General features: G+C 33.2%; 1 protein-coding gene across 1 annotated transcript in view; it reads left to right on the top strand.

Moving 5' to 3' along the window:
• stol (voltage-dependent calcium channel subunit stolid) overlaps positions 1 to 23,199 on the top strand; it is a 164,817-nt gene that overhangs the window by 37,243 nt on the left and 104,375 nt on the right. The window contains exons 3-4 of the mRNA XM_072546474.1: positions 8,128 to 8,238; positions 8,510 to 8,732. Coding sequence (XP_072402575.1) covers positions 8,128 to 8,238; positions 8,510 to 8,732 — 334 coding nt within the window. The remainder of the gene's footprint in view (positions 1 to 8,127; positions 8,239 to 8,509; positions 8,733 to 23,199) is intronic.

The raw sequence follows: 23,199 nt of genomic DNA, 5'->3' as shown, positions 1-23,199 counted from the left end.
CTCAAACTTTATTCAATTTAATTTAAAAAATGAGAAATTAAGTTAAATACGACTGTATGATAATGGTCTAAAATTTTAATATTTTAATATTTTTGAGATAATGTATTCAAAACATAAAATTCGAATCTCGAATACGAGAGAAAGAAAACGTCATTAAATAAAGATAACAACCGTCTTAAATAAATCCAAGCCATTTCCTAAAACGAAACACAAAAGCATTGATACAGATCTTCGAAGGATATCGCAACACTTCCGGTTTCTGTATTATATTGGGCTGATCCTTCTCTGATTGATGCGCTGCTTTTAATAGCGGTTGGAAATATCGATCAACTAGTACAGTTCCAGGTTCTTACTTGCTCACGGTGCTGATTGTCACTTTAACGCTATCGCGTGGATTCAATCTGAAAATAAAATATCGGTCTTGTCGTTTAATATCGGCTTATTCTTTTTCCGTTTGGAAGTTGGTCTCTTGCTGATTTTACAAATTCATAACCAATAAGTCTCTCTATATTGTAGTGTATGATATTTTTCCTTTTGCTGATTTCTTATTATATTTGCCATATTTTTCTTCTTAATTTTTATTTTTTACTCCAGCGTTTTATGTTTCATTCATATTACCTTTTTCTTCGGACGTTCTCTATCATTCTTGCCTCCCGAGATTGAATTCTATTTATCTTTAGAGAACAGTTTTAATTTATCTTTGTTTTTTCACCCGTATTCTATTATAACGAGATTTGACACAGTGAGGTTTTTTATTATTTTTTATCCCCGTATTTTATCTATATTTTATAGTCTTTATGAAGTGATCTTCTACATCTTGCAACGTCGTCTAGAAAATTTCATAACTCGGTAAATATCACTTGAGCAGGCTAGATTTGTGAAGGGTAAAGGTACTAGAGAACAAATAGTTTATGTAAGAAACTCATAGAAAAAGTCAGACGATATCAGATCCCGATATTTATGTTTTATTGATTATCCAAAGGCCTTGGATAATGTTAGGTGGGATATACTGACGACAATGAGTGTACCTAAACATTTGATTCACCTTACTAGCAATTGTATTGTATTGTACAATGACGATTGTACTTTATAGAAGGGAGTACGCTAAGGATGCGTTTTATCTCTCTTATTGTTTAACATCTAACGAGTGTAACATAGAACGGTGTACTAAGCAGATAAAAGTAAATTTGTGTTTCTCCTACTAAAACCCCAAATGTCGCGATTAGTAGCAAAAAATAATTTACGGTTTGTTTATATATGTGAATTTATAAAGATTTTGTAATAGCGCAGTGAGAAATTTTTAAAAATAAAACTCGCTTCCAGTAAAAACTAGTGTTTAAAGTGATAAGAATAAGTGAGGTTATTTAAAATTCAAAACAGTCATATTAGTAGAATTCTGTCCATTAGATTTGCGACGTTGCCAAAGTTAAAAATAATTTCGCTAACTGAGGACTGATAAGAACTGAATTTTTGAGCGGTTGGAGCGAATATAGTACCTTTCATGGTTCGTAGAAACAGATATGATGCACACGGACAGTTATTATTAAGCGTCAGAAGGCAAGAAGAGAAAAGATAGAGGGTCAACTTTAACTTTCCTGTAGAGCAAACCAAGGAAAAACGATTCAGAGGATGAGGACGCCGTTCTAAGTATGTTCAAGAAGATGATGCGAAAACTGCAAGAAATCAGGATTGAAAAAAAGGAATACAGGAAAGAGATGATAGTGCTGAAAAAAGAAAATATAAAGATAAACCAAGAATTGAAAGAAACAAAAAACAAATTAACCCATTTTGAAATTTTGAAAACAAAGTAGCAAGAATTGAAAAATAGATGAAAAGAAATAACACAGTAATTACGGGTCTTCCAATTGTTGCAACAGATGAAACACTCTTAAAAAATAATTTAAAAGATTTTATACACAAGTACCTAAAAGAGGATATCGAAATAAAATGTGCAATGAAGCTAAGAAACAATATATGTCTGGTACAAATAAAGGATTATTGCAAAAAAAAAACAAGGCAAGAAGAAAAAAAAACAAACTCAGATTTCTTACTGAAGAAAAGATCTTTAACGATGACTTAATCGAAAAGTAAAGACACATGAGGCAGGAAATTGTAAATAGAGAGAAGAAATTAAGAGCTGAAGGTAAAAACGTGAAGATTGGGTACACAAAAACTAACTGTGGATGGCATAAAATGAGAATAGGCCAGAAATGGATCTTGTGATTTAACTAACGGTAAAATTTTGAATAGGTAATTCCAGTTCATATGGGGTTTGCAAAAACGCTCTCACTTTGTCATCAATGTCGAAGTTATTTTCAGCGGGATATGGTTGGAAGACTTTTTCTAAGTGGAAGGCAAAAACATTGGCTTTGTGTTCATTATTTTTTGCCCATTGCCATCTGGACTACGTATAGAAGGGTTGCTAAATTAGGGCCTTTTTTATTTTTTTACAGCTTTCCTCAAATCATAGTCAGTAGCTTCAAAAGCTGTTAAGTTCCTAAGATAGTTTTGAATTTCATTGTTTTTATTAGTATTTAGTAAAACCTTGAGTTCTAGGGTAGCTTGATTTAATTAACTTTTGTCTCCAGGAGTACGAGTTCTTTGCCAGATTTTCTTTATTTTCAGTTTTTGAGGTGTGCTACGTGAGACTTGACTTGAAGTTGTATCCCATAACGCTTTCTGTATAGATCTTGTAAAATATTCCACTGTGTTCTCTATTTCAACATTAGTTTTAAGAGGAATAGAAATCCAACAAGGTATTCCGATATTCACGAAAATCATTCCAATTAGTGTATTTGTTGCCTAAGCTTGGTGCTGGTTCTTTTTGCATTATATCAGTGCTGATTGTAATTAAAATTGGAAAATAATCAGAGCAGAGGACAATTCAAGACAAGAGTTTGTCAACACGCAACTTTAGTGAATTCCCTTGTAAATTCCAAAGTCAACAAAATCATGGATTTTAATTCTGTCAGTTGGAAAATATTTTGGTTCACCTGTTGATATAAAGACAAGACTTTTGTTTTCTGTTGATTTTAATAGTTGTCTACCTTTTAATGTTATTAATCAAGAGACCCATTGTGTATGCTTAGGATTATAATCATAAACCGCAATAAACCTGTTGCCAAGTGTAGTTGCTTATTATCCTTGTACTGATATCCTTTATCCAAGTAATTATCTTTGTACTAATCTAGGGCCCCGTGCGGAACATATGGGCGAGTGAAAAGTAAGCCTTTACTATTCTTCTTCGAATTTCTGGTTCTTCTATTCCATCCGTGTTCCAACTGTGCGCCTGTTTCCCCTAGCTCTTGTCTGTGTTAGTTTTTTTTTTGTCTTTTAAATATTTATTTCTAGTCCGGTCTCTTCTGTCCCTTGTTTTTAATTGTGAATATATTTCTTCCGCCTCTTCTATTCTATAAGACATGATGCTAATGTCATCGGCATAGGCGGTAATCTATATTAATTTATTTGTTAGGAGATTATCTCTTCCTATATTTAGCTACTTTATCACATATTCAAGAGTCAGGTTAAATAGCTTCGGTGCCAGCTCGTCTCCTTGTTTTAACCATTTGACTATTGAAAAGTTCTCAGTGAGCTCATTTTGTACTCTGACAGTTGCTGTTGATGAGTCCATTGTTGCTTTTACTAGTTGGATGTATTTTTGGGGGATGTTAAAGCTATGCAATATTTGATATCATTTTTGTCTCTTAATTGAGTCGTAGGTCTGTTTGAAATCTATGAATATGTTGTGGACGTCAATGTTGTATTCTCACAATTTGTTTAGAATTTGTTTCACTGTAAATAGCTGGTCAGTTGTAGATCTAAATTGTCGGAAACCGGTTTAATATATTTAGTATAATATATTTGAGGCCCCTAGAATTCAAGGGGTCTAAGTAGTAAAATCAACATTTTGAGAAAACTCAAGTCAAAGTCGGACGATTATTGTAAGAGGAAAAATTAAAATCGCATCATTTTGACCAGGTAAGAAGGATAATCAGGTCTTTAGATTTTTATTACCAATAGCAGAAAATATTACTATATTTGGTTATTGTTTTATGTGTAAAAAATAATTGATGGTGCGCACATAGATCCCTTTACCTCTCATTAATTTTGTGAGAATGAAAATGCTCAATGTGCACAAAAATACATAAGTGGTTTTATTTTATTATTAAAACAGAAAGGTATTAAAACAGAAAATATTATAATATGTTGGCACTTTAAACTATTTAATTGCTGTCGTCTGTGTCATAAACATTGTTACCAAAGTGATTATCATCATTTTCATTGTCTACAAAAGTACCTGTAGCAGGCTTTCCAGTCTTTGTTTCGTGAGATAGGCTTTGGTAAAATTCATGGTATATCGATGGGACGAATTGCAAGAGTTCCATCAGATCTTCATACTTTTTGTATTTAAGCTTGGGCTTTTCAATTACTGGATGGAACATAGGAAGCTGATCAGGAATTCTACCTGCTCGTTGATTCTTCATTGGCAATTTTTAGTAAAGCATAATACCCTGAGCTGATGTTATGTTATAAAAAAGGGTGTCTGGGTTTGCCCTGTTATAATGCAATATCTGCATTCTTCGTATACCTGGCACATTTTTCCGGAAGTACTGATTTAGTAACTGAATATCAATAAAGTCTGCATCCATTAACTTAGTCACAATAAATGTTTTACTTGCTGAGGCAGCCAGATTTATCCAGTCTTCTGGTACATAGATATCACGTTGGTTCTTCTTCTTTTTTGGTTCTATGATTCCAAAATCTTGATCACATTCATTGTAAGAATGTCCAGCGACTAGAAAGTGGTGATCAACAGTTTCAATTTGGGTATTCTTAATAATATAAAGCCAAAATTTGACAATTAGGTGACTTTTGTTTTGGCCTCCACAGTTGTCACTGAACGCAGAGATGTGTTTCACAGTCGGAGGAAGACTCTGAACGAATTTTAACAAACAAGAAGCTATATCCTGGCAGCCCCTACCTGCCTGTCCTTCGTGCCACATGTACATGTGAGCAGTTTCACTTGTTAGGTTGTGAATATTCAAATTGTATGTCCAGAGTTGGCGCAAGTAATAGACCTTTAAATTTGTCACATAAGGTGTCGGCATCATCTTTTGCAAATCAAAACATATCGCAACTTGACTGTCATTTTTTTAATAATTTGCACATTCTTTTAGCTTCTTTAGCTGCCTCTGCCTTCCTTAAATGAAATTCTTTTTCAACTTCAGCTGCTTGCTTCTCACCAGGCGTGTCGTGGATAATTTTTATTTGTAACTTGGCACAGGTGACACAGGAGTCGGTGTGAGGTCTGTGGAAGCTTAGATTGAATTTTGTTTTGAATATAAATCTGTAAAAGCTTTCTTTTTCAGGTTCCACATTTTTTTCTTCTCTACAAAATTTTTCATACAGTTTATACATAATTGGCACATTCAAGCCTGGGTTTAGGTATCTTTGGTTTGGAGATTTAGCCCTACTGTAATGGCTTGAGTAAGTCGGAAAGTTTCTTATATGCTCCATAATTATCTCCACTTTGCTTGTTGGAATTTTGTTTGGCGGTTCCTTCTTTCCTCGTTTGTCACGTTGTGATATGCTAGATGGATTTATCTTTTTTTTAATAATAAAATTCCTTATCCTTTTGTTAGAAATGTCAAGAGTTTAAAAAAAAACCTTGCACACTCTATGACCACCGAGGTTATAGTTACATGATATGTCTTTATGACTGACTGCTGTCGTTTTCTTCCTCATGACAGGCTGCAATTCTAAGGCACTATTTAAAAACGATGTCTGAAGTTCCCAGTTACCTAGCTTCCAATATTCATTAAATATTGATTCCCTCTGTTCGTAAGGAATCTTTTTATTGCAATGAAACCTACACCGGTGATTATATTCACGTAACTTTTTTGACTCGTGTTGCCTCATATTACGATCCAGATAAGCCTGCCCTGTGTTTCTCAATTTCTTTTTCTTATAACATCTCCATGTTTCCTCTCTTCTTAGCTTTTTTTCCCTTATTGAGGTTCAAGAGGAAAAGTATTGGATGGTCCAGGTCTCCCTTCTTCTTCTGTATTATCTGAAAAATATTCACCGTTAATCAAAAAAACAAAAATTAAATCGTATCATTCATGTAAATGTTATATTTTTATAATATAAATTTAATAAGACAACGAAGTGTGTCATTCCTCCTCAGATTTATTAAATAATAACTTTTACCTTATCTGAAGAAGAATTACGAAATTGTTCATCATCCTCAGGATTATAATGTCTGTCTATTTCAGAATCATGGCCTTCTCCAAATAGTGGTCTTTCACTGCTATCACTTAAAAAACTGATATTGTCATCATTTGCATCTTCACGATTCTGCCCATTACTTTCATCGTGAATTGAATCTATAAAACGAAGCATTTTGTAAAAAAAATGTACAGTTGTCATGTTTATTATCACTGCTTTATTAATTCTTCCATATTAATAAAATACTAACTATACCTATCTAAATAGGACATAAGTACAAAAATATCTAGTCTAAAAATATCTAAATTTTGTAATTACAAAATATGATGGATGAATTAAATAACGAATCAACAAAAATAGGTCTATAAATAAATTATAATAAAACGAAAATTATGACCAACCAACCAGAAGAATTAATAATTACAATTGCACAAACAAATATAGAACAAGTAAAACAATATGTATATTTGGGACAACTAGTTAATTAAATAAAGAAAATCAGACCGGAGAAATAAAGAGAAGGATACGGTTGGCTTGGGTATCCTTCGGAAAACTTTCCTATATACTAAAAAATAGAAAATTCCCTCAATATTTAAAAACAACAGTCTTCAACCAATGTATACTTCCTGTTCTTACCTACGTTTGTTTCCATGTTTTCCTTTGTAAACTTGGACGTTTATAATAGCAAAGACCCAAAGAGCCATGGAAAGGCAAATGCTGAACATCAGGCTATCAGACAAGAAAAGAAATACTTGGATCCGCAACAAAACAAAAGTGACCGATATATTAACGCAGATAGCAAAACTTAAGTGGAAGTTCGCTGGACATACCATAAGAGAGAAAGACGACAGATGGAATAAGATGATTATACACTGGAGATCATATAGTTACAAAAGAAAAAGAGGAATGCCACAAATGAGATGGTCAGATGACTTGAAGAAACACGCAGGCCCGAAGTGGATACAAACTACCTACAATAGAGAGACGTAGAAGAAGGAAGAGGAGGCGTATGTCCAAAATTGGACAGCAAGGGCTGTATAGATAGAATATATTTAGTATATAAGTAAAAACTTTGTATCTTGTGCACAAGAGGGTTATGCCGCATAATTTTTGTATTTCAGTTTATCCCCTTTTTTATAGATTGGTAATATAATCCCGGTTTTCCAGTTGCTAGGGATCTTTTCCTCATTCCAAACCTTGTTCATAAGCATATGCATTTGTCTTACTAGGTGTTCGCCACCTAATTTATATAGCTCAGAGGGGATGTTGTCAATACCTGGAGCCTTGTTATTCTTCTGTGCTCGTATTGCTTGTTTTACCACTTCCATCGTCGGGGGTTCTATATTTTTTGTGCCTCCCTCAATATGATGCATGTCAATAAGCTCTTCATTTTCTTGCGTCCCTAGGAGAGTTTGTAAATAGGTTTTTCAGACTGATTTTATTTCTTTTGGATCACTGGTTATTTGCCCTTCTTGATTTTTGCATAGATTTGATCGGGGTTTGTATCTCTTAAATTGCGTAGATATCTATATGCTTCTCTTATATCGTTGCTTTGGAGATTTTCTTCCATTTTCTGTATATCTGTATATCGGTGCAGACTATCAGTGCAAATATAAAAAATTCTTTCTGGCTTATTTACACCTTTCTCTGTTCCTCTTGTAGTGCATTTATCACACGTTGTTTCTTTTGACAGATGAAGAAAAATCGTGATTTGTTGTATTATATAGTTTCTTCAGTTAGTAATATTATCTATAGAGGCAGACTGGTAGATGAAAGATAAGCGAAAAAAATAGGCAAATGGTTATTAGAACAGTAGAAAGAAATACTGGATAATAATAAATTTATTAATAAATTCTTTTATATTAACTATCACAATTAATGTTTTTTTTTTATTTACAGAAATACCATGACGTTGATATAGATGTTGTAAGAAAAGATGGACTTATATTAATTAGAGAAATGGCTATGGAAGTAAAAAACATGATGGACTTCAAAATGAGTGCTGTTATGGTAAGTCATATAAAACTATTTTCATATATCTTTTTTATTTATTTTCATTATTTTGTTTGCCTTATTTTTACATTTGGAATTAATCCGATTTACAAACAATTATTTTCTTATTTCTTATTTCTTATTTCTAAAATTCTAAACGTTTAACTTGTAAGATAATTAGAAAGGGAAACAAAAACCTACAATGAAAAACAAAATCAATGAAAACGTTTGTACTTAAATGTATAATGGAGCACGTTGTATTGTACCTAACAGAATCCTTTCTTTGCAGAGGATAATGGACTCAGCGGAACAAGCTGCATTGACTCCTCGATCAGACAATGGCCAGCCGTTCCGATTTTATAATGCTAAAAGACTGAATGCGTTCGGCGATGATGGTAGACCTGCCGAAGGCACTAGAGAAATGATTCTCACTCCAAATGCTCATTTCGACCATCTTCCTGTTAATACAACTCTTAGTTCTATTCTTATGCCTAATAACGTTGGCGAAAGTGGTAAGTTTTTATATTTGTGTTACATGTAGAAAAATCATAAAACTGTATTGTTTTGCATAATCTATAAACTGTTTCCAAAGCAATCTGGATTTTTCTTATAGGCATTTCGTAATACAATTTTAGAACTTAAAATTCCAATAAAAAGATGTGAAAAGTGTTGCCTATATTGAGATACAAAGTATTGCACTTTGACAGACGAGCTGTGACTCTGTGAGTGAAATTTATTGGTGACGCTCCTGTTTTTAATAATTAATAAAAATAAATGATTGATATAAATTAGGCAAGAAGTACATTTCAGGAAATAGCCAAGAGTAATTCGAATAATATTAAAGCCTTCAGTAATACGATTTTGAATATCTATTATTATCAATTGTTATTTAATTTGACAAAGTATTTTTGTATTTATTATCTTGTTCTTCTTCAGCCTGTTTGTATCCACTCCTGGACAAAGGCCTCTCATGAGTTCTCCACTCTTCTCTGTTTTGTGGTTTTGTGTTATTTGAGGAAATTAAACTTCAAAGTTTCTAATAAGAGGAAAGTAATATTTTGCTAATAATTAAGCAAATAATTAACAAAAATAACGGACATCACCCACAATTGGTCTGGATGAAGATAGCCTCAACGAAATATTGATGTTTGGAAGTGACAAATGAAACATAATATGCAATTAAAAGCTATATGATATCTTTATCATCATTCTGACTTTACAACTCTGCGTGGGTCCTAGACTACTCAAGAATTTCTCTAGTCGTCCCTATCCATCGCCTTCCTCCGCCAAGCACGTATTCCCATATTTCTCATGTCTTCATCGATGTTATCAAGGAACCTTGTTCTGGGTCTTCCTCTTCTTCTCTGACGAGTGGGTCTATAAAGGAGCGTTTTTCTAGCTGGGACATTTTGTTCCATCCGCATTACATGCACTATCCACCTCAGACGTCTTATCTTAATATGTTTTACGATATCTGGTTCCTGGTATATTCTATAAAGTTCGAAGTTGTATCGTATTCTTCACACTCCATTGTCATTCACTGCTTCATAGATTCGCCTTAGTACTTTTTTTTTCGAAACATCCCAACATGTTTTCATTACCTTTTGTTAGAGTTCAGGTCTCTGAACCATATATTAGGACTGGGCGTATTATTGTTTTGTAGAGTTTTATTATAATTATTATTTGAGTTTTATTATACAAATATTAGAGCTAATGGAAGAACGAAACATAAAAATAAGAATGAGGAAAGGGACAAAGAAATAAACAAAATCATTCAGAAAAAGATTAAAGAAGCAAAAGAATCATGGCTACAAGATTAATACATAGAAATAGAATCCCTAGAACAGAAGCATGACACTTTTAACCTACATAAAAAGATCAAAAACTTAACGGGAGGAAACGGATCACGAAGTCATCAACTTAATACTAGACGAGCACAACAATCTGCTTTACGAAAATGGGAGAATACTTGAGAGATGGAGGCAATACATGGAAGAATTATTCAAGGAAGAGCAAGAGACAGAAGTCAGTGTTTCTGGATGCTCAGGACCAGAAATAACGCTCAGTGAAGTAACATATGCAATAAAAAGACTAAAAACCAACAAAGCTCAAATATTGAAACTATTTGAAAACAACCAACTCAAACTCCTAGCGAGTCTACTGAACAAAATCTATGAAACTGCAGAATTTCCTAAAGATTGGCTAGTTTCCACCTTCATACCTCTCCCCAAAAAGACAAATGCCACCAGATGCTCTGATTACAGAATTATAAGCTTAATAAGCCATGCACTCAAAATCCTTCTTTCTGTTATTCACTCTCGCATATATGTATAGAGAACTTTAGCTGTGTTCAGTTTGGGTGTAGAAGCGGACTGGGAACGCGAGAGGCCCTATTTTCCATACAAGTATTGATACAAAGAGCTCGAGACGTAAATTGCGAAGTATACGCATGTTTTATAGACTTTAAAAAAGCATTTGACAAGGTGCAACATCAAAAATTATTTCAGATACTGAAAGAATCTAGTATTGATGACAAAGATTTACGCCTAATTAAAAATTTATAACAGACATACTAACATAATATATAGAACAAAAAAGACTAAAGTGGTATGGACATGTAAGAAGAACTAGCGACAGCAGATGGATAAAGAGAATAACCGAATGGAGCCCCATAGGAAGGAGGAAAAGAGGACGACCCCGAAAATCCTGAAGGAACGAAGTAGACGACGCCATAAATAAGAGAGGCCTAAACGATGGAGAATGGAACAACAAAGAGAGATGGAAACGGTTGAGCGAGGGAAGGCAGTGAATACTGTAGAATCCCTAAATATATATAAAAATTTATACTTACAGCAAAGGGCAACTGTACGAGTAGACAACGAAACCTCACAAGTATTCACGATAAAACGGGGAGTACGTCAGGGTTGCATCTTATCACCGACGTTGTTCAATACTTACTCGGAAATGCTGTTCAGGGAAGCTATTGATGGTTTAAGAGAAGCTATAAAAATTAATGGTGAAATCATAAACAATTTAAGATATGCGGACGATACGGTTTTGATTGCTGATAATGCGGAGGATCTGCAAACATTAATAGACCGTGTAGTGAAAGCCTGTGACAGATACGGCATGAAATTAAACTGTAAGAAGACCAACATTCTTGTGGTAAGTAAAAGCGACGTAATACAGCACCAATTCACAGCTAATAATGAACCCTTGAAAATAATCGACAAAATTACATACCTTGGATGCAGTATAAATAAGGAATGGGACATCTCACAGGAAATAAGATGTCGTATAGAAAAAGCGAGAGCTGTCTTAAATCGCCTCATGAAGATTTTATGTAATATGCACCTGAACATTGATATAAGAACACGAGTCTTGAGATGCTATGTATTTTCTACCCTTTTATATGGATTCGAAGCCTGGACCTTGACGGAGGCAACATCCATACGATTAGAAGCCTTCGAAATGTGGTGCTACCGCCGCATGCTGAGAATTTCCTATATCCATCATGTTACAAACAACAACGTGATCCTACGTATGAATAAAGATCTGGAAATTATGTGTATCGTGAAAATCAGAAGGATGACATACTTAGGGCATGTGATGCGCAATGAGAAGTATCAACTAATTCAACTAATTTTACAAGGCAAGATAGAAGGCAAAAGATCTCAAGGGCGTAGAAGGACATCGTGGTTGAAGAACATCAGACAGCGGGCAGGAATGACTACCATACATCTATTTAGAGCAGCTGTCAACAAAGTTGTATGGACCAACGTGATTGCCAACATGCACAGAGGATAGGCACCAAAAGAAGAAGAAATTGTTTTCAGTGTTAAGGAGCGCTCCCAGGTATACAACTTTGTTCACTGCTTCGATGACGTCGTTTTCTATAACAAGTGGATTTGTGGTTGCATGCTTATTTTCATATACTTAGTTTTGTTGGTCTTTATTATTAAACCCCTTTTTGTAGTTGATTCTTTTAATGCTACATAATGCCTCTCGTACAGCGTTTTCTGTTCTCCCAACAATATTGATATCGTCAGCATAGGCAAGGATTTGCACTGATTTATTATATATTGAACCAATGGTTGTGATTTGTGACATACGTATTACTTTTTCCATAGCCAGATTGAACAGGAAAGAGGGTTTCCCTGGGGCAGCCCGTTATTTGTTTTAAAAAGTTCAGATAGTTCCCCCTGAATTCGTACTCTACGTTCAACTTTTTCAAGAGTTAGTTTTGTTAAATTTATCAACTGATTTGGTATTCCTAGCTCTTTCATTGCTTAGAACATTTCTCTTCTATTCACAGAGTCGTAGGCTGCTTTGTAGTCTATAAATATGTGATGAGCTGCATTTAGAAGCTGAATTTCTCTGTGGTTAAAGCATTCAAAGGTATCTTCTTTTTTGTGTATGGTGCAAAGTATTCCAATATTACAATCATTATGGAGGGATTTTTGTGTCTATATTTCTTTTATAAGCTGCTGTAATGCCATTATGGTCTCGTGGCCACCTTTTTTATATAGTTTAGCTGGGAGATTATCTATTCCGGGTGATTTTTTTCTGGCTAGTTTTTAAGTGCATCTTTAACTTCAAAAATCGTTGGTGGTTCCTCTTTCCTCTCTCTGTTCTCCTTACCTTATCTCTTTCGTCTTCCAGGTTTTTTTTCTTCCTGCATATTAATTGCCAAGTTAAAGTATTCCATCCATTTATTTAATACATATTTCCTTGTTGTTAATTGGTCGCCATTTTGACTTCTACATTGTCTTGTGGTTGCCTTGAATTCTTTTCTGTTGATGTTAACTTTCTTATATAATGCTCTGAATTTTTGCTTTCTGTTGAGGTTTTCTATATATTTAACTTCCTTATTTAAGTGATTTCGTTTTTTTCTATTGTGTATCCTCTTTTCTTCTCTTCTCTTTGGCTGGTAATTCAGTTGTTCTAGTTCGTCGGCTAAGCATCTTTCTGTAGGCTTAATTTTTTCTTTTTTTTTGCATTCTTGCATTTATCGTCAAACCGATTATTTTTACGGGCACAAATTTCTGATCATATTTCATCTTTTGCTGTTGCTTCAACGTCTTCCTTTATTTTGGTCCAGTAGGAGTCTATATCTGTCTGGCCTTCTTTATTTACATTTTGATTCCTTAGCCTGTTGGTAATGTTTTCTGAGTACCGTTTTGCAATTGTCGTATCTCTGAGCTTTTGTACATTCCGTTATTTCTATCAGTTTTATTTTCTTTACTGGTGTTTGAAATTCTACACCCTTAATGTTGAGATCACTAGGCAATGATCTGAGTCTATGTTTGCGCCTCTATAACTTCTGCAGTTTATTACGTCTGTTCCATGGCTTGAGTCTATTAAGATGTGATCAATCTAGTTGCTTGTTCTTCGATCAGGAGGGTTTCAGGTTACCTTGTGTGTGTTCTTGTGTTTAAAATAGGTGCTGCTGCTAAGTTTATCAGTCGTAATCTATTATCGGGACTGATGTTGTGTAGGCTATGCTTTCCTATCGTGGGCATGAAAACTCGCTCTAGTCCTATTTTTGCATTCATGTCACCTAATACAATCTTAATTTCATTTCTGGGATATCTTCTGCGGGCTTGCTCTAGGTCTCCGAAGAACTGTTCTTTTATTTCCTCTGGTTTGTCATCAGTTGGGGCATGTGCATTAATCAAACTGTAATTAAAGAATTTCCCTTTTAAGCACAAATAGCACATTAGTTGACTGTAGGTTTTAAAGTCAATAATAAGGCCTTTTGTTCTTTGGTTACAATAAATCCCACCCCATCCATGTGTTGGCTTTCATTGCAGCTATATTATATGGAATGGGTTTTCTTGTCAAGAGTGCCAGTTCCCATCCACCGCATTTCCTGTAGTGCTAAAATATCTACTTTCTTCGTGTTCACTACGTCTAGTAAAGATGTGAGTGCCCCAGTTCGGTACAGGGTTTGGGTATTCAATGTTCCTAATCTCAATTCCATTTTTCGTTTGCCGAGTCGTCGTCGTGAGTTCCGTTCAGCTAATAGTTCCTGAGGGTCCGTAACATGTGCTTTTTTACAGAAAGGGGTTGTCAGTCTCTATCCCAACCCCCAGCCTGGAGGGCCAGGGACTCTTGTGTTAGGGTTGCCATACCCTAGTCTAATTTGGTTAGCGGTTGGTATTTTTATTTCCCATCTACCCACCCGTCCTAGGACCAGTTAGGGTGTTCCCCTATCCACCACCTAGGGACGCGAACGATGGGAGACAGACAACTAAACACGGAGCTATAAAATATATAAAAAATAATAGTTCTAAAGTAAATAGTTTTAAAACAGTTTTTAAAAATAAATAGTAATATTTCAGTATAAATAATAGTTTGAGGGTTTGACTCTATTGCCAAATCTATCCGCTAATCTATTAAAAGGCAATTGCCAAAAATTTTTTTAATAATTAACTGCAATATCAAAAGAAACAAATATTTATTCGTTCGTGTTTTATATAAATTATAAAATTGCAGAATCCATAACATAATATAATAAAAACGTAATTTTTAAAAGCTTTCTCTCTTTGTATTTGATTCATATAACATATACACTATAAGGACATGGCAACACTACTAAACACCAATATTTCGTTCTGCGAGCTTCATTTGTAGGTATCTTCACCCAGACCAATTGTAAATGATGCCCAAAATAACTTTACAAACCCTAATTTTAAAGGACTTTCTTTGCCTTTTCAGTAAAATTGTGTCACTTTTCCAAATAATGTATCGGTTTTCACCTTTAATATACTCCGCCAAAAAAGTATCGCATCACTTATAAAATTACAAATTTTTGATAGCATTTGGTTAATTTAAACTATTTCTTTCTGGCCCTTAAGAATATTAAGGCTAGAATAAATATTACTGTTAAAAAAAATGTTAATTGTTCTTTTGTCTGGTTTTTATATTATCAGTCTTTATTTTATTTTTGTAAAAAGTATACAGTTTGCGTTTAATTTAAAATTTCGTATTAAATATTGAGTATGGATGGTCGTGACAATATAAATTTTAATTTAACGAGAGATCAAGTGGTTAGAATAATTTCCCTCATTTAAGACGGAAGGAGTCAGAGATATGTGGCAAATTTAGTCGGTGTAAATCAGTCGACAGTATCACGAGTGGTAGTAAGGCACCGAGAGATTGGTCTTTATGAAAGACGAGCTGTAACAGCTGTAACTTTGCGTCGAAGAGACTGCAAGTCATCATGACATAGCCGAGACTCGAAATGTACGTGTGTCTTCAGAAACTGTTAGGCACATCTTAAGACAGTCTGGAATTAGGGCAGAGTAGCTGCCACTACCCCGAGACTTACAAGGGAACACCGTATAGCACGTCTAACATTTGCAAGAGAACACGTAAACTGGAATATCGACGACTGGGGTAACATACTCTTTACGGATTAGTCAAGATTTTGTTTATACACTTCGGATCGAAGAATACCAGTTTATAGACGAGATGGCGAGCGTTATTTTCAATGCAACCTAAGACCGGAGACAAACTTTGGAGGAGGATCTATTATGCTCTGGGGCGGAATATCTCTTAGGAGTCAAACCGAATTGGTACAGCTAGATAGAGGATCTTTAACTGCTGATAGGTACATTAGAGAAATTTTGATGTTGTTCCTTACGCCCCATTTATTGGTAATGACTTTTTTTAATGCATGACAATGCACGCCCACACGTCGCAAGAATCGTTACCGAGTACCTTCAAGAGGTAAATTTACAAGTTTTGAATTGGCCAGCGCACAACCCGGACTTAAATCCAATAAAACATGTTTGGTACCATCTTTACAGAATAGTGAGATCTGGTAATGTGACTCCAGCTAATCTTCATGACCTGCAACGGTTGTTAACCGTAGAATGGGATAATATCGATCAAGATTATCTAAGAAGATTAATTGGAAGTATGCCACAACGTTTTTTGATTTTTAGTTTTTTTTATTCAATGCTGTTTGTGCGCTTACTTCTAATTTATGAAATAAATTAAATAAAACCTTTGTTTTTCGTACATTCTGCATTTTTCTTTTAATACTTGTTACGTACTTAAAAAACAAAAAAAAACAACAGTAAAAAAATCCATGTTTTAAATTATTTTTAATACAAAATTTGCAGTTTCATAGGTAATGCGATATTTTTTTGGCGGAGTGTATTTAAAATCAAATAGCGATATTAGATTAGTAAAAAATAACATTTAATCTTTTGCATTTTTTGTTTATTACATATAGCCCAGTCTGGTTAAAAAAAAAGGTGGAAAAATGTTTCGCAGATATCTGAAGCTTTTAAGACATAGGTGGGGGATACTAGATGATGAATAGATGAAAAGATACTCCTAGTTTTACCTTGCGTTTTTTTTAAGCAATAATTTATGGTCACAATTTGATTTTTTGTCTATAAATTTTTTCCCTTATATTTTAAATAAACAATATTTATGCCATTTTTTTATGTTAAGAATATCTTTATTTTCTGGTTTTTTTAATTAAAATTGATAAATAATTTACAGAGATATTTGCAAAAAAGCAGTTTTTTTTGCACTAATTTATAAATTTTATTAATTTTTTTATTAACAAAATAAAATGGTATTAATACATTTAAACCTCAAGGAATTACCATTTTTTAGATTTGTGCAAAATTTCCCCCCGATCAGTCAAATATTTTATAAGTTATTTAATTTGTTTATCCCTGAGGCTAATTATTTAAACTATTGAGCTTGCCCTATGCATGATGCTAGACACATTCAGCAAATTTCATAGGATTCTTTAAGACTTAGACTATCTCAGAAGTTAAATGCATATTGAGTTTTCATCGAAATTATTTACAAAATAAACGTTTGAAAAAGGGGTGTGTTTTTTACTTATAAACAATTGTAATAACTTCTATATTTTTCAAGCTACAGACTTGTATGTACAACCATTGGATAGCTGGTAAAAAAGCTCACATTAAAAAATAAAAAACCTTCTATGACCAATAGGAACTAAGTTAGTGACTATTTTTTTAAAAATAATATCTCCATTGTTTATAAACATTAAGAAGTAAAATTTGCACAAATTTTGAATGAAAATCTAAACTTTATATTGAAACTTATAGCTATAAAATTTATCTAATTTTTCGAAACGACGGTATTTTCGAAAGATCGACATAGGAAAGTGGAGAGGATATCTGTTTCAGCTCCGTATTTTTTTCGGCATCGGAACTTCAAATTGCAACACGTAGGAAAAGTTTACATTATCTCGGCTTCCTTTGCAGCTACAAGCCTCTTTTTTTTATTCTGGGGTAGCTCGTCGAAATATGAATAACTACATTGTTTTCACTGGCCGGAAAATATGGGAAAACTCGGAAAAATTGAGTACATTTGAAATTCACCCTAAATACTTACTTTTTTTTAATTTGCTCGAATAGTCTGTCGCAGTATTAAAAATGATGACATAATTTTCACCCCCCATAAATCTCGGAAAATCCCGGAAAATCAACATATGTTTTTTCATTTTATATCAATGATGTAATAATACTTATATATTTTATAAATTAAATTTCAGGTAATTTTTTACACATTATATTATTATATTCCTTATATTAATTATAATTGTTTGTATTTTTATAATTAACAATATTGATTTTTATTCTATTTTTCTTACAAATATGATATACAATATTAATCTAATCTGCCTTACTGCTTTGATAAAATAAGTCGATTTTTTCATCACTTCATCATTTTATTTACATACATTGGTTTAAAAGTTAAAATTTGGTTCATTTATTCGACTTCACTATCAGGTCTGAACCTTTATGTTGCAGGTTGTTTGTCTTCACTTATTAAGTCAGTCTTTCCATACATTAACATATTAATGGGCGATCTTAATGCCAAGGTGGGTCAAGGTAAGGTAGGAGAACAAGTAGGAAAATATGGGCTTGGAAACAGAAATGACAGAGGAGATCGATTGATTCAATTTTGCCAAAGTGAAGACTTCGTAATAACAAATACCTTTTTCAAATTACCTCCTCGACGGTTATATACATGGACATCTCCACAACATACCAAAGAAAAAATAGTGAGAAATCAAATAGACTATATTATGATAGCAAGGAGGTATCATAATGCTGTTAAATGTACTAAGACGTACCCAGGAGCTGATATAGGCTCAGATCATAACCCGGTAGTTACTGTGATAGAGGCGAGACCAAAAAAGATTGGAAGACGACACAGAAAGGCACTAGATTTAAATAAACTTAGAAACAAAAATATACGACAAGAAACAGGAGAAGAAATAAATGAAAACCTCCGTTCAGTGCAGCAACAAATTAACGATACAAACAATGTTAACCAAAAATTAAAAAACATAAATACAGCTATACAAACAGCAGGAAAGAAACATCTTACAAAAACCACAACAAAGAATAAGGGGTGGATGACACAAGATATACTAGACTTGATGGAACAAGGAAGAAAGATGAAGAATTACCCAGACAAATACAAAGAAATAAATAAACACATAAAAAAGAGAATAAAAGAAGCCAAAGAGGAGTGGATTAAAGAACAATGTGAAGAAATGGAAACCTATGAGAAAAAGTACGATGCGTTCAATATGCACAAAAAAGTAAAAGAGATAACAGGAAGCATAAAGAAATGCCAAATAGGTAAACTTAAGGACAAAGATGGAAATCTTATTGTAGATCTAGAGAATAAAATAAAAAGATGGACAGAATATCTGAATGAATTATTTGAAGTCGATAGAAACAACTTAACTCAGATAATCAATGCAACTGGGCCAGACATATTGAAAGAAGAAGTAGAATACGCAATAAGAAACGTTAAAAATGGAAAAGCAAATGGACCTGATGAAATTCCTACAGAACTGTTGAAGCTTTTGAATGATAAATCCGTAACCATAATATTAAATTTTGTAGCGAGGAGCTAAAACAGTTTCCCCTCCACTTTCCTATGTCGATCTTTCGAAAGTAACTTCGTTTCGAAAGGTTTTAAGTTTCGAAAAATTGGATGAATTTGATAGATATAAAATTCAATCTAAAGTTTAGATTTTCATTCAAAATTTGTGCAAATTTTACTTCTTAATGTTTATAAACAATCGAGATATAATTAACAAACAAATTGTCGCTAACTTCGTTCCTATTGTTCATAGAAGGTTTATCTTTTTTGTTAAATGTGAGTTTTTTTACCAGCTATCTAACTGTTGTACGTACAAGTCTGTAGCTTGAAAAATACAGAAGTTATTACAATTGTTTATAAGTAAAAACCATACCCCTTTTTCAAACGTTTATTTTGTAAATAATTTCGACGAAAACTCAATATTCATTTAACTTCTGAGATAGTTTAAGTCTTAAAGAATCCTATGAAATTTAGTAAATGTGTCTAGCATCATTAATAATGCAAGTTCAATGGTTTAAATAATTAGTCCCAGGGATAAACAAATTGAATAACTTTTAAACTATATGACCGATCGGAGGTTAATTTCGCACAAATTTAAAGGACGGTAATTCCTCAATGTTGAAATGTATTAATAACATTTTATTTTGTTATTAATACATTTTTAAAAAAATTAATTAAATTTATAAATTAGTGCAAAAAAACTGCTTTTTTGCAAATAATTCCGTAAATTATTTATCAATTTTAATTGAAAAAACGGGAAAATAAAGATATTCTTGATATAAAAAAATGGTATAAATATTGTTTATTTAAAATATAAGGGAAAAAACTTATAGATAAAAAATCAAATTCTGACTATAAATTATTGTTTAAAAAAAACGCAAGGTAAAAATAGGAGTATCTTTTTATCTATTCGTCATCTAGTAACCCCCACCTATGTCTTAAAAGCTTCAGATATCTGCGAAACATTTTGCCGTGAAATCGATGATTTTTGTATAACCAGACTGGGCTAATACTGTTATCACAAAATTTATCAAAACCAGGCTATAAGTAATTATTTGTAAATGTTTTCTATAATATTATCTGCAGTTCCCTCTATGGATACGTAAATTTGACTAATAATTAGTATTTGTTAAAGTGGTAGTTCAATTTACAGAATTCTTGAGTTTAGTAGTTCAAAATGTACCACTATTTTGTGTATCGTGTCTATTACTCTTCTCACTACTCTTTAATTCGCTGTTTCTGTATATTATATGTCCAATTCGAAGGATAAACAGATAAACATGCTTTTACAGAGAAATAAGTAAGAAAAAAAGATTTTTAATGTTTTCATATACAACTTTTTTTTTTTAGTAACTGGATACTAATCGAATGGCGGTAGATTTGAAACAACCACTAAATTCAGGTGGTTTTTAGTCGAAAAATAGCATAAAATACCTAAGTAAATCTTGAACTTCTTCCAAAATACGTATTTCATTTAAATATTGTTAAATTTTATTGGTCGAAAACATAAATGTGAAATACTCTCTTCATGTTTGAGAGAAACCGAATGCAGGCTTTACGTCTATCAAAAATACTTGAAGTTTATCCCGGACATACTCTGCATACTGCTTCCAGAAATATTTGCTAGGAGGCACAAGTAAAACGGGAATATTGGTATTTTGTTGTTTTTTTTACTCAAAGCATGAGCAAATATTGACATTTTTCAAATTACTTTTGGCAGGAAATATATTTTGCACTTTATTTCTCGTGTACTCGACTTTAATATTTTAAAATTGAAAAAGAAAGTTCAAAACCTCCAAATTTTTTATAAAACAAACTGATGTTTTGTAAATTTCATACTAAAAATTATTATAAACCTTAAATGACATGCTTATTATGCAAATGCTATACGGTAGGCAACGCTAAAGGGATTTTAAACGCTTTTTTCCCAGTGGCGGCTGGTGTGTTAAAATTTTGGGTAGGCCAAGCCAGCAAATTACAAATAGCTATGTGTAATCAGTGGCGGTTCCAGAGGGAGGGGTCACGGGGTCATGACCACCCCCCCTAAAAATATTTGAAAACCCACTTATCCTATTGGTGGTAAGACTAAAAGTGACCTTGCATCAGAGAAAAGTAATCACCCTCAAGATCCATGATCACCCCAAAAAACTTCTGTAGCCGCCAGTGTGTGTAATACATTTTTTTTGAGAGTGGGAATCTTTTTTTTCGAATTTTACGATTTTTTTTTAAATTTATTTGGGCAACCGTGCACTTGTTTGCAATTGTGTTGTTTGTTTAAAAATATGTTACAATTATAGATTATGTTACATATTTTTTTATCATAATTTAAAAGAAAATTTATGTTACAATTCGATAATTACGTTACAAGTGACAACGATGATCGGCGTAGGCCCGATCGTCTGGTGCCTAAACAACAAGCATAAACACGACAATATAAATCGTTGTCCGGCAATCTGCTTAACTTCAAACGCTTTTTGTACGGGGATCTCATATGAGCTGGGTCGGCCAGTTCCGATCGGGCCTATTAATGATATTTAAAATGCCTGAATACGATTCGATGCTTTCTGTGGTAATATAACATAGTTCTTTTAACGGACGCTAATGCATTAAGTGATTTAGTACATTTAAAAATTATTTACATGCATTAACATAATTTTTGAATATATGTTTTTCAATTTTAAAGCTCAAAACTATTGGGTAGGCCCGGCCTATCCTGCCTACCCCCAAAAGCCGCCACTGTTTTTTCCGCCGTCAAGATGTGTCATATTATAACTTCTTCGGATTTGGCCTACCAGTTACTTCTACAAACGTAAACACCTTTGCGACAAATCTGATATGTGATGGCATAGTTTGCCTCGTTAATTATAAAATATTTCATATTTTAAGATTATTCTAGGAGCCGTGGGGAGGGATAAGTATGCTCTTTTGTGTCCCCTCGGTACCTTAACGTTTTTGTAAGTAAGTTTTCTGGTTTGTAGATTCGATTTTTCGAGAATACCACGCTGAAAACTCGGTCAGATAATTTGTTCTTAACAATTTAATTGTTTAAATAATTGTATATCCTAAACCGTTTTACCAAAAGGAAAATTGTTCTTTTTGAAAAAATTAACAAAATGGCTGATTCAATTGTTAGAACCGGAGTTATAACAAATTTTGTGAAAAACAATTGCAACATAGGCATTCGATGGGGCTTTTCCAAGAATAACTCTGCTTTCATACGTGCTATTAACTTTCAAAACACTCTCATTTTAAAGGTTATTGTTTCAGCTTTAAAAAACTTTGCAAAATTATTTCATCTTTATTAATAAATACACTCTGGGCCACAATTAACCGGCCACCTTAAAAATGGGTAATTTTTTATTTCTTATATCTCCTAAACCTGTTGTCCGATTTAAGTGATTTTTTTAATATGTTATAGCCTTATTCCTTGACAATATCTTTATAATAATATTGTTGCTAAACAGGTAAATGTTCATTGTATACCGGGTGTACGAATCAAACTGTGTTTTTTTCTTAAAGTTTGCATCACCCTGTGGAATATTCTATCATTTGTAGAATACTCAAATTAAATCGTAACTATAGCCTCATGCTTTCTCAACATTTTGTTTTTTGATTGATTCGCTTATTTTGGATAGTACAAAAGTTAGGTACTTTAACAACTAGAGATGCTTTTTATCAATTTTTATCTCCGCGGAAGAGAAAAAAATATTTTTTTTGAAAAAAAGTCATTTGTTGCAGTAAAAATCCAATGAAGAACATCTTCGAAGAAAATTCAAATTAACAATTATTTGGAAATCAAAGTCTAATTGAACAAAAAAATGGGTATCAATAATGGGTGCTGCCGCCTCTAGTCCTTAGGACTTCTTGGAGCCGGTTTGGCAATCCATTCATGATATCCTGGATACCAGATTGGGGGACATTGTGCCACTCCTCTACCACAGCTGTCTTCAGCATTTCAAAGGATGCAGGGGAAGGTACTCTTGCTCTTATCTATCTTTTGAGGTTGTCCCAGATATGCTCAATTGGGTTAAGATCGGGACTGTGTGCTGGCCATGGTAGAACTTGAATCCCGACCTC

Source organism: Diabrotica undecimpunctata, chromosome 10 (genome assembly GCF_040954645.1).
Source record: "Diabrotica undecimpunctata isolate CICGRU chromosome 10, icDiaUnde3, whole genome shotgun sequence".
Taxonomy (NCBI): Eukaryota; Metazoa; Arthropoda; class Insecta; order Coleoptera; family Chrysomelidae; genus Diabrotica; species Diabrotica undecimpunctata.
This window is presented reverse-complemented; position numbering and strand designations above follow the sequence as displayed.